General features: G+C 49.7%; 4 protein-coding genes across 4 annotated transcripts; all 4 read left to right on the forward strand.

Annotated features, from left to right (window-relative positions):
* Positions 1 to 1,699: 1,699 nt before the first annotated feature.
* EPUS_08740 (uncharacterized protein) lies at positions 1,700 to 3,511 on the forward strand (the record flags this gene model as incomplete). Its single annotated transcript, XM_007803549.1, has 1 exon — positions 1,700 to 3,511. One exon carries the CDS (start codon positions 1,700 to 1,702, stop codon positions 3,509 to 3,511), a length of 1,812 nt encoding a protein of 603 aa, XP_007801740.1.
* Positions 3,512 to 5,773: 2,262 nt separating this feature from the next.
* Positions 5,774 to 6,340, forward strand: EPUS_08741 (uncharacterized protein; the record flags this gene model as incomplete). Its single annotated transcript, XM_007803550.1, has 1 exon — positions 5,774 to 6,340. The coding sequence occupies one exon, from the start codon at positions 5,774 to 5,776 to the stop codon at positions 6,338 to 6,340; it is 567 nt and encodes a 188-aa protein (XP_007801741.1).
* Positions 6,341 to 7,274: 934 nt separating this feature from the next.
* On the forward strand, positions 7,275 to 10,214 carry EPUS_08742 (uncharacterized protein; the record flags this gene model as incomplete). The annotated part of the gene is made up of 1 exon (XM_007803551.1): positions 7,275 to 10,214. One exon carries the CDS (start codon positions 7,275 to 7,277, stop codon positions 10,212 to 10,214), a length of 2,940 nt encoding a protein of 979 aa, XP_007801742.1.
* A 676-nt stretch (positions 10,215 to 10,890) lies between these two features.
* Positions 10,891 to 12,203, forward strand: EPUS_08743 (uncharacterized protein; the record flags this gene model as incomplete). The annotated part of the gene is made up of 2 exons (XM_007803552.1): positions 10,891 to 10,987; positions 11,047 to 12,203. The coding sequence occupies 2 exons, from the start codon at positions 10,891 to 10,893 to the stop codon at positions 12,201 to 12,203; spliced, it is 1,254 nt and encodes a 417-aa protein (XP_007801743.1).
* Between the last annotated feature and the right edge of the window lie 3,488 nt (positions 12,204 to 15,691).

Consider the following 15,691-nt stretch of genomic DNA (forward strand, 5'->3'; position numbering starts at 1 on the left):
TAGACGCTTATATATGTTAGACGCTTATAAACCACATTATTCTTAAAGTTACTTTCTTTAATTAGTACTTTTTTATTTTTTTATTTGTTTAAAGCTAAATCCTATTTTTATAAGAATATAAATAAAATATTTAGATACAGAATTCTTAGAGCTATCAAATAATACTATTTATAGATTTATAACTTTAATAATTAGCCTAATATAGCCGATCAAAGGTTTACTCTTATAATTCACTTTTAGTGTTCTTAACGCCAAGGCTACAGCACTCTTCTATAATTTTGATGTTCCTAATGCCAAGGCTGCAGAAATAACCTCACCGCTAAACACGGGTACCTCTTAACGCTAAACCCCCAACGGCAGGAGTCTCCTACAGGGGTCTATTCGGGGTCACAAGGGATAAGTGCAGGAGGAAAAGATGACTAAGCAAAACCTGAGCAGCCTGAGCAGCGCCGACTAACCAGATGGAGGCCCCCCCCCCAAATCTTCCAAAACCTTATGGGATATTGCCCGATGTGAGGCCTTGGCATTCGGCACTACTTTCTGTGTATATATTTCATCTTCTGCAGGATTAATCCTAGACTCCTAAGCATCACAAATCTGGCATATCATATCATTCAACATTCTGCTCCACACTGAGTACTACACAACAGCTCGCCCAGAATTCTGTAAATCTCGGTATGAGGGTTCCGTCCTCTACAGCTCGTCAGTGATTATCGAGATAGACAGGCGGGCAGGCAGGCAGGCAGGTTAGCTAGTTACCCAGCTGAGCCAGCAGTCAGTCTGTTGTATGTATTGAACATATTCATGGCGAACACATCGCCCTGCCCTACACTGCATGCATATGAGCGCACAATCAAATCCGTGCACAATCCCTACCCCCCTTAAAAATGGGTAGAGATCATAGAAATTTTCCACGTAGATTTGTGTTTTCGCGAACACAATTGCATATAATTGTATGTAGCAGGGTTGCTTGAATGATCGATCGACTGCCTGGTGGTGCTGCATAACATATCATAATACACTGCACCATAACATAGATCCACCCGTTCACCTTGACCTTGACCTTCTTCTTTGACCTGGCAGCACTGGCAGCGATAGAAACAGAAACTTGATCGTCATCCTCCAATCTGTTCGTGATTCAGCTGCAAGAACTGCCTCTACCGCTAGCTCTGCCTTCTTGAGACTGTGTACATACAACAACAGCATCAGCAACAGCAAGGTCTTCGAACCGATCTTCCCTCTCTTCCTCCGCTTGAAGCCAGACAGACTGACCGACTGACAGACAGACAGCTGACTGCCGAGCTGAGCTGCGCTCCGTCTCAAGCCGATACAACACCTTCACCATCCAACATTTCTCTTCATCGGCTCCGTCTTCAGCCGATAAACACCTTCACCATTCTGCATTGCTCTTCATCGGCTTGATCCTTCACGACAGGTCTTCTGTGGTGAAGTCTGAATCGGGGATATTGTAAGGTATATCTGCTTGCTCCTTCTTTCCATCTTTTGTTCACCCGCTGACTCCTCTCGACAAGAAGAAAAACAAAAGGGGTTCCAAGAACAGACCTCACAGCAGACCATTGAGGCATAGTCCGAGACCAAGAAGATTGGTAAGGGTGTTCACATACCTGAACAAACATCGACATCCAAACCTGACATCACAAGCATCCAATAGCATATTACCATCAGCAACTGTGCAGAGATGTCAAGCGATTCTCACAACTCTCCCGATAATGCCGGCGGCCGTTCACTTCCTGCTGACGGGACATCCCCTACCCCTCCTGCCAATACGGGTGATATGCCAGGTTCGGCAGCAGGAACAGTCACCACTTCTTCTGCGGTTACCTCCACCGGGACTGTCGCAGCGAGTGACCCCTTGAGTCCTGAAAATCTAGAAGTCATAGATGGATTTGGTCACGTCCGCCCACGACGACAACAGCCACAAACACAACCTCAATTAAGCTCAGGTACTGGTACATCCGTCACTGCCGCAGAAGCAGCCATTATGCAAGCAGCAGTCAACATCCCCGTCAACGACTCTAACACAAACCTGTATAGAATGCCTGGTACAAACATCACAGCTGATGCTCGTCGACATGATCCAGCCCCATTTCAGACGGTGGATCCGGCATGGTTGAATGAGCCCTGGTTGCCGAGTTGGGATACCCATGACACTCAAGCCGGTGAGTTGGGGGTCGCCGATCGTTTGGAAGATGAGCAGCAAGGATGGGTGATGCTAGGGAGCCAACTGTCTACCGGTGGGGGTAATGGACTTGGGCCTGGTTTCGGTTCTGGTGCTGCTGCTGGTGCTGATGCTCCTCATCCTTCTTCCACTGACTTCGGTGGTCAACAAGGGGTTGGCCTGGTAGGTGCTGCACCTAGACAAACTGAACAGCCTATCACTCTTGCCCCAATCGAAGGTGGTGAAGGACAAGCACAGCGTACACCAGTTCATGTTTCAGGATTCGGTGCTGGTGCTAGCATGCAACCACCTGCTGGTCCCCTTGGCGGCGGCAGTGGCCCGCCAGCGCCCTCCATCAACCTAGTTTCGAGAGACGGTGCTGATGAACAAAACCCAAGAGTCGGCTTGATTTGGGATTTTGAAGCTGGAGCTGCCACTAATCATCCTCAAGTTGTCACCAATCCTCCTCCTAGAGTCCATCGTTCTCCTGCTGCCGATCACCCTCGCCCTGGCGGTCGCGGCCGTGGTCGTGGTCGCGGTCGAGATCGTGGTACCAATATCAATCCTCCTTCTGTCCTCACCGAACCTGTCCATGGTGCTCACGGTCCTGGTGGTACCAGCCTACTTCCTCCCGGTCCTACGTTTCCTACTGGCAGTGGACCCTCTTTGGGCGCTACTACTGGCCTGCCACCTGGTCGACCTCATTCCCGATCTCAAATCCCAATTACCAGATTCAGCACCGACGATGAGATTCGGGATCGTCTTCAACAGCTCCCAGACCTCATCAATGAACAACAGCGCTTGCAAGTCGAAGCCTTGAATGGGTATGTCGCCGCCCTTCCAGAATTTCGAAATCAGCCACCAGAGGTTCGTTCACGCCGCGTACAAGATCTATGGATGAACCAGACGCAGTTCTTTGAGCGAATTTTCATTCGAGATCAAAATGTCGACAATGCACTCTTAAATGCCGCGTTTGTGCGACATGGCCGGCCTGCACATCCCTTGTCGAGGCAGCGAGTGTTGCTGGAAGTTGTAATGAGAGCTGCAAATGGTCAGCCGCAAGACGGATTGAGTCCCGGCGAAGAGTTGAGATCGAGGAGAGTCATCTTGGAGGCACAATTGTTGACTATGCGCGCTTGGACTCATGCTTGGAGCCAGCGACTGCCGCTAGGACATCCAGCACGCATTGATACGAATATACCATTCAACGATGGAATAGCACGTTCACAACCCCGTGTGGCACAAACTCAGGCGGTAGCAGCTGCAAATAATGTTTCGGTTGAAGAGATAGAGAGAATCACTGCCTTCAGCGACTTCATGGAGTCTCGTTGAGTGCTACGACGACGAAGGTTGAAGTGGAAGATGCAACGGATAAGAGATCGAAGAACTTGGCTACCGATGGTTTTGAAGATGCCAGGTGCAATGAAGAAGATGGTTAGGCTAACTCAGGAAGAAGAGTGATTGATTGCGTTGAGACTAGTGAATCAGCAGTGAATAGATTTCTGTGCTCAAAATTTCAGATTGGGGTTGTTTGGTGTTGTTATTATTTTTGCAAGGGTGATTGCAGGTTGCTGGAAGTACAACGAACTTCGCGGTACTCATCAACCAATTCTCGGATTTATCGTCCGAATTCCCGGAGAGATGAGGCGTTAAAAGTGTTTTGTGAGAGGGACAAGCTTTCACAACCACAATTGACGTCAGCATTAGCGAACACTTTGAGATGGTTCGGCTCACACCAACATCACCCATAAATACCACAAAACTCCGAGAGGATCTGAAGCCACAGTCAATTTATCTCACGGGACACTTGATTGCGAATCGATCCCAAGATTCCACCACAAGATAGGATTTTCGGAACGAGTGTGAGCTTTTTGTGTTGCGATCTGATACCAGGGACAAGTGACAGGGATTTGCGATATCTTCGCCGCCAATTCAATCGAAGTGCCACCTCCTGGCAGGAGCATCGCACCTACTGAATCAACTCCAATTCGTGCCGCTGCTATTCATCTTCATAATGGCTTTTGCTGACATTGGTCGTTATATATAGCCTGAAGAAGGAGACCGCAAGCCATTTCCAAGGGCGCAGGGCAAAGCCTGTTGGTTGCGGCTAACGTGAAGAATGTCTGCACAATTACTGACTCGTCCGTGGCTGAGCGATCAGCTTAGAAACGAAAGACTGTATCTGTCAAAACGTCCTGGACGAGAGAACGGAGAAGGTCGTTGTGGAGCAGGAGGATGGACAACGTCAGTGAAAGACCGGCATACCTCCGAGGAGTTGCCCTTTCCAGGGGCGTATCCAGGAAACACGAAAAAACACATATATATATGAAGACCACTAAAATGAACATCCTCGAGGGGGTGACGGGGATGGGGAATGTCTGCACAATGGCAGGCATCCCTCCCGCGGGTTGCCCTTTTTGGGGGCATGCCCGTGAGACATGAAACAAGATATATTTATATATATATATATAAGGAGATTTATGGGACAATCTGGAGGCGAACAAGGAAGGAGGTGGTGGTGGTGGTGGTGGAGAGAGGCTGGAGGTGCGTCTCAGCCGGTCTGGGACCAGGAAGGTGTCCCTATCAAAGATCGTCTGTGGATAACCGGATTTCAAGACTTTGCACTCCGTACACCACCATTAACAGCATTCTGTCTCAGTCTTTCACCACATACACACTTGTGGGTTTGCACCAGAACGGGAAGCGATGGAGATGGGATCACGGCATTGATGTGGATGTTCATGGAAGCTGTGGTTTGCCTGGCTAGGTAAGAAGGAGGTAGAAGACGGATGAGAAAAGATGCAATAATGCCAAGCCGGTAGGCGGCCCTATGTCCTATTTGGGGAAAGCGCCCAGCGAATAAGGCGGTGGCGGATGGACAATCTTGGTCACGTGAATCCATCGGTTGCTACAGAAAAGGGAGTCATAGAAGCCCAGATCAGTTGCAGGACATGAAAGGATACATGTTGTTCATCACTTGTATGCATTGAGTACAGTTATCAGTGCTCTGCATCCATAGTCACGTGCCTCAAAGCTGTCTTGTAGCTTGCCCAGGAGAGTAATAAGTCGCCAGCATGTTGATTTATGGTCTGGTAATGTCTGCAGAACACTAACAAGTACAGGTTTTACCCGTGATTGTCATAGTTTCTAGGAGTGCACAACAGTATTGGACACAATCAGGTAAGAGGTAGATCTGGCCTATGAGGTGTCTACTCTATAGGTAGGCAATCACATGAGTTTGATGATAGCTAGTTGAAAGTGTGTGGCAGAGTGCTGTTCAGGACACGTGTACACGAAAGAAGTAACAGAAATTCTGCAATGAATTCTCTGGCCTGCTAGGCCCTCGTACAGCTGGAACGGGAGTTCTGCATGAGTCTGACAAAGCTGTATGCGGCATATGGACAAATATCAAGTGGACAGAGGGGATTGCTTGCGTGTCAAAATAATTCTGATGCTGGAATGGACAATCACACAAGCAAACCACATCACACGATATAGAGACAAAGAGATTGACAGACATTGTGAAGAGGATAAATAGCCCTGTTCTCTGCTAGGAAAGGAAACTCAATCGGAACATTGAGCACTTCGTCCACCATGTCAGCATTGATGTTCCCAGAAGCGCCCGCACCTACCGTACCCATCACCCTTGTGGAAGACACAGACCTCGATTGTCTGCTCGTCGAGTTCCCAAATCATCTCATCATTCATACAGTCATGGAGCACTTTTGCGCGCCTTCAGCTCGCCACCCAACCAACAGAGGATACGTCGCAAAGGAGATGGCACAACGTCTTTCAGTCCATAACAACGCAGTCAATGGTCTTGATATGGATGCAGCTGACAGGATTGATAATCTTGTGGATTGGATCAGAAAGCTGAAGAAGTCGGCCAATGTTGCTAGACGAAAGAGGCAAGCTGCAGGCCAGACTGTGGAGCTGGTACCTTTCGAAGGACAATGCCTTCGTCCAGGTCTCGAAGATGAACAGAATGTAGACGAGGCAGATGACAACGGAAATAGCGGTGCTCCGACTCTTTTGGGTCTCCGACTGAAGCAGCAGGCTGATGAAGCACTTGCCGATCTGACGAAGATGAGGGTAAACAAGGCCAGGTCCGATGCCGAACATGATGGAGATGCGGTTTCTCCCTCCGTCAAAAAGAATTAGGTAATAAGAGCTAGGACAGCTCGAATCTGCACACCACCAAGCTTCTACCCAAGATCTGCTGCTCGAATCCCAGGATACCGGGGCAAGACACGTCTGGGCCTAGTGTACATTACAGAGTGCCAATCTTGTCATTCTTGTGACTCGGGTTCCTGTCGTCAGGGGCATTTTGACGGAGCGGTTATGGCCAAAAATGGAGGTCGGGAGTGGAGAGATGGGGAAGGATAGTTGGAAAGGTATTGGATGGGTTGCAGATAGTATCTGGGCACAAGATTATCAGCTCTCAACAACGCAGCAGGCACTCACCTTCTTTGTTTCGATGTCGAAATTTGTTGTGGTAATACTACGTCTAGGCCACATTCTGCAATTAAGTCACCACACTCTCAACTCGCCTCTTCTCTCAAGCACAAAACATAAGATCATTGTCGCTGAACACAAAGGGAGAAACAAGGAATACCAGACAATCAACAATCAATGGCGAACACTCCCCATCATGCCCACAAGCACTACACTTTCAATTCAATGCTTGTGTGCCGCCCTGGAAACTCGGTTATACCGTGTCTCAACTCAAAAGGTTCTCTTCTTCAACGCTCTTCTTGCACATCTTCTTCCACATCGTGCATCGGCCAAGCAGCAGCGAGCTTTGTTCATCAAAATCTCTGGTGGATAGACTGTTTTCAATCTCGACCACCGCATTCGAAAACGACCGTGCAATCGATAACTTTTTGCCTTGGTCCTCGACACGCTTTGTGCGAGCAAGCAAGATCGTTGCTGTGAGCTTCGAGCTTTAACCCTAACCCCACAAGACGCCCAGAGTAGAACATCTCCTTGCTTGGTGAGTCTGACCTGATGGCTTAGATCTGTTCTCGACGTGCGCCACTGATGATCGGCTTTAGAGATCATCCTTGTTACGAAAGACTCGAATCAAACCACCAGAATGGCCACGCCACCTAAATCGACGGCAGGGTCTAACAAGCGCGATTTTGAGGAATATCAAGAACAGAAACAAATCGGAGAGAGCGAGGAAAGCGTGAAGAAACCACGCCTCGAAGTCACTTCGGAAAGTGCCCACACCTTTGATGATCTGTTTGAAGACCCCCCGGAAAATTGGACTGAAGATGAAGCGGTGAAGATGTGGGGTGATTTGCTGAACGATCCCGAGCCAGAAGGAGGTGCGAAGTTCGGCGGCAAAGAACAGCAAAAGTTCGGGGAGCGATATGGACAGGGACCTGCATTGACCGCTGCAAGTTCCCATGTGGAGCACAAGTCGGTGGTTATCGAACAAGATATGCCGACATTGTCACAGTCGACAGCCCCTGAGAAGACGAATGAAGCAGACGCTTTGAAAGAAGGAGAAAGTACTGTTATGGGAGCGATTTCTTCGACGCAAAATACTTCGACTCTTTCCAATCCTCAACCTGTCCAGCATAGTTCTTCCAGTGTCGAGAAGACTCTGAAGCCTCGATTCCCACCTGCTGACACCCCTCTCCCTGAAGGCATATCACTGGACAAGCTTTGTCGTCGCTGGCCACATCACCTCGCTGGTAGGACTTTAAGACGGTTCATCGAAGAGGGTTGTAATGCAGGATGGATCTTTGTCCGACTCGATTACTTTATCCGGAGAGCTCTCGACAAGCAAGGTGCTCTTGAAAAGAAGAAGGGTTGGGAGGTGGTGCAGCAGCGCCTGGACGAAGAGAAGGCGAGAATGGCTGAGGAAGCAAAGCAAGCAGGGCTTCAGGCGCAGAACAATATGCCTGCAGGATCCAGTAATCGTCCAGACACCACCTCCGAGTCGGCACCAGAAGCAATCGCACCGCAGAACCAGGGACAAGGTCAACAATTTAGAGTCTTCCAAACTCCTCAGACATCCGTCGACTCGTTGCAGAGCACATCGAGAACAACTCTCGCACAGCCCCTGACTTCCCCACAATTACCGGCGCTGTCTGCAGATATCCCTATCACGAACGTCCGTCATACGCCAGCATCCTCTCGTGAGGGCGGGTTCTCCGAGTCACAACGACAGCCTCCATCAGCAGGAACCCGAGATACTCGCCATCTTTTACCGACATCCCACATCGATCGTGTTAACAACCACACACGCGAGATCCAGCACGAGTTAACCAAACACCAGAACATCCTGCGAGACATCTCATTTGCAGATTCTAGCTGGGCCCACAAGACGCCGGAAGAACGAGTACAGGATGAGAGAAAACACTGGATGGACCAGGCTCGCTCATATGAGGAGCATGTCGTGGACCTATTGGGCGGTGATGTCGTTGGAATCGACTTTCAATCCACTAGACCGCGAGACGTGTTGGCCCGCCAGCTAGAACTTATCAGACGGGTCCTAACCAAGCGGGCACCGCATCCCGACAACGCTAGCGTACAGGATATCAGAATAAACAACGAGAAAATAGAAGCGACCTCGCTGAGGCAGCAGCGTGATGTTTTGGTAAGATGGACCGAAACCTTGCAAGAGATGTTGGCTGGCATTCGAAATGCTTTCTCACAGAGCATTGAGACCATCGAAGCGAGCTCGGGAACCCCGCGCTCTCAGGCTGCTCAATCACAAGCTCATGGCACCCATTCCTTATCACCTCCACACAGATCCCAAAGCTTCGGTACCGAAGTTTTGAGTAATTTGCCTGCGAGAGCTCAGGAGGGCCAGGTGCTCGGACACCAGCGACCTGAAAGTCGACCACCTTCTTCGCCGCTGGATCGTGATTCGACACGGATGCATTATCCTATCGACTTGCCTCCTCCCAACGAACCAGCAGCTCCTACCTCAAGACCCGAGGGAGGCAGTGTGACCGCTAGGACTGACCAGTCTGGCCAGCGTCCATACTACTATTCGTCGATTGACGGGCAGTACCATGCATACCCAGTCTTCAGTGTGCCGCAACCTCAGATAGGTTATCAAGGAATCATTCCCCCTACCAAAGCCAGTTCCGCTGTCACTCCAGTTGCAGGCCCTCCAACCTCAACCGATACCCCCAAAAGAAAGAGACGCGGTGCACCGAGGACGGTTATGTTTCCCAACGTGCCACGAAGCAATACTCCACTTTCAGCGCTAGCAAAAGTGGATAATGAAGAGGTTCTGAGAAGCTTTCCTGAGCACTTATCAATTCCGGAGGTAATGAGGCGCTTCGTTCGTCCAAACGGCGCAAAAACTGGTGGGTGGCAGACCAGAAAAATGGTCAATTATCTCCTTGGCCATGAGAATAAAAAAGACTATACAGGTATCTCGGAGAATGAGCGGCGTGCCAACCTTTCGCGATGGGTTACAAAAGAGCGAGACTCTTGCAATAACAAGATCCGAAAAGAGCTGGGTATTTCGAAGAAGACGACGAAGTCAACGATCGTTCAGAATCAACCGTCGTCGACTAGCAGCAGTATTCTTCCGAACACTCAGCAAATAACCTCGCTTCCACCCCTTGCGCATTCTGCACCTCCATATCCACAGAGCGGCTACTCTCAACTCCCGCAGCCACATGGTGGATTCCCGCAGCCGCATGGTGGATTTCCGCAGCCGCATGGTGGATTTCCGCAGCCGCATGGTGGATACCCTGCACCTTCATACGTGCAAAGCGCTTTCTTTACAGCTCCATATTCCCAAGATCAACACCTCACACTTCAAGTGACGGGTGCTCCACCTGCCGGGTACGATAGAATCATGACCGATGCTCCATCTGGGCTTCAGACGCTAGAGACTCCGCAGGTCAGAGTGCCTCACGTCCCGAGGAATCAGGGAGGCTTATCGGATGCTCTAAGCCCAACCAGCAGTAGACTTCAAGAGTCACTGCTGAATACAGCCTTGGGGGCTAATGAATGGTGTGATTTGGAGGAGGCAGAAGGAGATTGGGAGCCCCAGGTTTAGAGGAGCCCATGCTTGACAGAGGTGGATGAGCATCATTCTGACGAGAAGGAGATAGTGGAGTCGGCTTGCAAGTATAAAGGCGTCAAACTCATTTCGGCGTGTTTCTGGTAATGCATGCGCATCCTTCGGCGGGAGTGGCTGTTAAATGATAGTCTTGCAATCGAGATAAAGTTCGTGAGCTTGTTGGGATAACTCTGGTTAAAGCAGTGCTGGGAGAGCTATACAGGCGGAGATCTGGGAAGAAACGGCACCAAAGTGTTCGTATATTTTCCCCCTCAAGTCCATAGCACAATCAATGCCCCTTGAATCAAGGCCGCGCCGAGCATAACCCACCACAACAATGGGCTTAAGCTTCGCCACGAGTACACATATATCATAAAACACTTTGAGTGATGCGGCACTCTCAGGCAGGGATATATGCCTCCACTGTTATTGTTTAACTTTTCGAAGTCAATGATTTTTGAAGTTCGAATCTCCTCTCTCACCCTCAGCTCCACCGTCCTCGGCCTCTAACATAGCTGTCTGCACCATCTCTTGCATCGCTAGCCTTGCCGAAACTCGATACTGTCAGCTCAAGCCTCTTTCAGCAAAGCGAACTTGAGACAACAGACTGAGCACATCCTCGAGGAAGATTTCGAAACCAAAGCGACATACTCATTTGACGAAGACCGACGCCATGAAGCGATCGATTAACGACGTCGAGCAAGATACCGCAGGGCTCGCTGGATCCGCACGGGACCCAAAGAGACCTCGTACTGAGTATAATTATGAAGGTATATTCACCTCATCGCAGGCTTGATTTCAGAATATTTTTGTCGGCTGACCAAGGCAGCAGTACCAAAGCAGTTCCCAAAGCCAATGATGAAGCAACCAACCAAAGCAGACACTACAGTCCCAGCAAAGGACACACTCGAGGGTTTGGTCGTTCACACCGCCAAGGAGCTGCACACTTTGATCTCGCTTGAGATTGACAAGCAGAGGGAACTCCTTTGCAGCAGATTTTATACCAGCTCCTTGAGGGAATTCACCCAGGATATGATGGACTTCTGGTGTCGGGAAGCACAGGTATTTGAGGATAAAACGCTGGCACAATGGAGCCTCGATACCAAGGATATAGAGTCGCCTAGAGGCATGGTGCTGCAGATGATGAAGCGACAGTACGAGATACTGCAGAAGGCCTGGCACAAACAATTCCCACCACCAAAAGATACCAGGTCGTTTGAATACCAGCATTATCGAGAGCACGCCAAACGATCGATCCTGATAAGCCAGCTTCAAGAACTGCGGAAGTGGACAGCAAGATGGCAGCAACGCTTGAGGGTAGAGATTGACCAGCCTCGGGCGGGCTCAAGCAGACACAGAAATGATGGTCTACGCCAGAGACCGGAACGATCGGCGACTAGTCAACACAGGCTTCGAAACAACCAAGAGCATCGAAATCGGCAATTGCCTCTGCCAGCTCGGGACCAGAATCTGCCAGTGCAAGGAGGAGCTCGACCAAGTCGTCCATCAATGGCTCGTGATCGGCCACAACAGCGAGATTGTTCAAGAATGTTCATCGATTATTGCCGCCGATTTTCGCCACCCAAGACTCAGCATATCCGTACTCCAGATCTGTTGACAGCACAAAGTGACCATCTCGGTCAACATACATGGAAAGTTCAGCAACCTCAAGAGCAAGACTACCAGTATGGGCCATGGATGAGCCATGCTAACGTGCCGCAAAGTCAGCCTCAATATGTTGGGATAGACCGCCGGGGTGCTCTTGGCGCCCAGGTCTCCCGTCGTCAGGGTCAAGCGAGCGCTGCAGCGAGTCCCCTTCTCATCGGTCCTTTCAATACGTATGACCACAATCAATGCCCAGTCGATTCAAGGTTGCCAGATCTGGTCTTAGACCACAGCGACAGCTACGACTTTGATCTTGGCATAGAAAGAGAAACGAGGCCAGCCATGGATACAATTGGCGAAAATCAATGCTGCTGGGCCTGACAGCAGCCGTTTAGAAAGTCTTGATATGACTCAGAGCTGGAGAGATTTTTGAACACGACAAGGGATTGAACGGTCGAGCCGCAGATGCTCTATAAGAGAAGGCTGCCGTATAAAGGTGGAAATGGTTGTGGTATTTGTCAGCGATTGGTGTATAGCTTTATATGTCATGATTGATTGTGCAGATTGTTTGGATGTAAGACTTCGAGATGAGAATAGAAAGCATCATTGAGCCATGTTTGAGGAATTTGAATCCACCTTGGGGAGGGAATGACCGGCAAATGCGCCGAGCAAGTGTCTTCCTGTCCGAATTGCTGGAATGAGCCAGCGTGTCTGTGAAAGAATACATTTGCCTTCCGGCTGTTTGCATTTGAAATCAAGAACTTCCCTGATTGAGAGCGAGCAGAACCGGTTGAGAAGATTTAGATTTTGCCAATGTTGGTCAGACAACCATGAGCGTATCCGAGCTTCTGTGAAGAGGATCACCATCTCCTGCAAGCACCGAGGAAAGGGTGTTCTCCGAAAATGAAAACGAGTTCGACGGTTGGAGAACCCCTGAGATTGACAAGTGGCGCTGAAGCGAACGTACAAATCAGCAGGGTTGCTTCACTCGTACACTGAAATACTCGAGTGGGTGCTCAGGCAGTCTTATCTGTCGAAAAAGCCGGATTCAACAGGAGCTATGATTGCTGGCAGCCAGCCCCAACCGCTGCTGCACTCAATAGCGATCGTATCATCTGAGTATCTCAGTCTTAGCCCCACCAACTGTAGAACTGAAGAATAAACGTTGTCTGCTTCTTAGAGCGAGGTGATATAATCTTGTTTCCGCCATCCAGACTGCCTAGGAAGACTCGAGGCAATGCTTTCGTTAGCGTTATGGGTGGGATCAACGAGTGACATCTTCCTCCATGGTTCGGACAGCTTGCAGCACGAGGTTTGTCATTATCCAAGCAAAGCAGCATTGTGGTTGCAAACACTTCCGGCTATAATAAGGGCTGCGCAATTTCGGCAGCCACTCAAACACATCTGAACAACATGGTTACCGACGGTAGCATCGTTCCCACTCGATACTGACGCGCCACACTGTCAAGCTCCGACTTCAAGCGTTTTCCCTCAACCACAACAAGCGATCGGCTGCAATCGAGAACAGTCTATTGGCCTCGGTCAAGCATGATGGCATCTTGATTCTCACTTTGTGGCCTGGTGCCTTTGTAATATGCATTGCACATGCACTCTTTCCAAAGGATGCTAGAGACAGTACGGCGAGTTTCGCGTCTTATCCTCAGGCCATAATTCAGATAAGCGAAATCTTGGAGGTCACCCATCCAGTTGATATGGTATCTTCGTCTCAGCTTGATAACCGGGCTAGGGTGAATTTGAAACAAAAACTAGAACTGCACTGCAGTGGCCCCGTTGGCTTGATCACCGGTTTTGATCATGCATCACTGACACGGAGCAAATTCGGCCAAGCGCCACTTCCGGCCTGTTGACACTTCTTTCCTCGAGCTTCAATCAAGCGAATGGATAATCTGGCGAGTGTTGATTGCTGAATTCTGTGATGAACAAGTCAAAAAGTCTCGACAAGAATACGCTGAGATCAATCCGGAGCACGTTCATCATGGGGGCCTCGAAGTCTGCGATGAACCTGCCACGAGTGGGGTACTTCGTGCTCATGACGACGGGAGCAAGAAACTTGATGCCGATCCTGACTTCAGATACAGCATCACCCACACTCCGCTTCCCAAACTCATTGGCGAAAACAAGGTTGTGGACAGATTGCTCAAGTGCAACACGTCTTCATTTATTCTTTTCACGCATCACATTGGAGGCAGGATTGATGTACGATGAGAATGCACATTGCTGTTCCAGAACCTAGCCGAAGCGGGCGGCAATCTGTCCAGTTTTGGGTGGGGGACTTTGCCACAACGCCAGCGAAAGACACTTTCCCGTCCCCCGGTAAAGCTCCGTGATCGTGCAGACAATAAGTCGCCGAAATTTTTGGATCGTTAGTGAAGGTTCGAGACCGGCAACCTATTTCCGCTAAGGGCGTACGATCTCCATACCCACCAGAAGTGCTCCGGAATTCTTCACCAAGTGTTGTGCTTGATCTTTGGGGGGTCTATCGTGGACTTCGGCACCGATGACCAGAAAGGGAGGTGTGCACCTTAGACGCTTCACTGGCCATGTTGGATATTTTTGGGGGGAAAACGCAGACGCTGGGAGCATCTCGGTGGACCACTCAAACGATCTGCAAGGCGGCCATCCGAGGCGGTGGACCGCGCTCTGGAGTACTGAAGCTTACGCCCATTAGTGCCAAGTTTTCATCTCGTGAATGCCAGGAATATAACAAGACCCAAGAAAGACTGGCGAAGGAGAAGGTCAGGATGATAAATAAGCGCTTTAACACTGCAACCCACGAGGAACCGCTGGTCTTGTACCCCTTCACATGAGGAGAGCCGGAGAGGTCAAGATCTTGCACCGACTTCGACTAGCAATATGCGAGGTATCTAGGTATTCTTTTCGTGCGTTAATCGTCCCGAGCATACCGAAACAGGATGTACCTAGCAAATAGGGACAGACGAAACTTGTATCTTGGTTTCCACGAGCAAATTGTTCTGCTACCGAATTGCAGGGAGCGCACAAGGTAGAGCTTCGTAAGCAGGCCAGGTTGCTGCCAGAAAGCGTTTCATGTTTGAAATGAGGGTTGGGATAGATTTTCCGTGCTGGGAAATCGCAGCGAAAATGATAGTATTCGATCCGTGGTGCAAAGATCCGGGAGAGCCAGCGCAGAGCCGACACTGAACCTAATGACGACCTTTGCGTGAAGAGACCTCTCAGCCAGATGTTTTCACGTGGGAAAGCTAGCAACAAGGATGAACCGGCTTCGAAGCCATGGCCGGACTCTGGATGCGGCAAGGACCCGCGCAGAGATTCTTCATCCCCCGAATCATAGTATTCGTTAGGGTCATCGATATCCTGTGAGATTTTACAGTGATATCCAAATTTACCCAGCACCTGCTACCGAACATTCGAATCTGGCGCGATGAGATCATGATAATCAATTGCCGCTGATGTCACAGCAATTCGTATGTGGGGCTCTTGATGCCGAAATATGGTTGCCAAACCTTGTCCAACTGTTCTGCATTCTTAAGTTACCCAAAAGACATTCCCAGTAGCTTCCTTGCAGGATTCGTTTGCAAGGCTCAGCCAGACGCCGCCCGATATACCGCCGAGGAATATTTGGCTGCGGATGCCCAGCAGGGAACTTCTGCTTTAAGTATACCAGTCACGGAAACCAACATAGAACAGTGGTTATGCCGGCTAATGGAAACGCTCAAGGGAGCGGTGGTAGTCTGGCTGTTTGTTCGTCCAGTGAAACCGATTAACACAGATTCCAGCCAATGCACAACGGCAGAGCATTCCCAAGAAGGTTCAGACCAGCTTCGAATAGCGAGATCGCCCTACGGCTCGGATACTGCGGGCAAAGTGGC

This window comes from Endocarpon pusillum (assembly GCF_000464535.1).
Source record: "Endocarpon pusillum Z07020 unplaced genomic scaffold scaffold2425, whole genome shotgun sequence".
NCBI lineage: Eukaryota > Fungi > Ascomycota > Eurotiomycetes > Verrucariales > Verrucariaceae > Endocarpon > Endocarpon pusillum.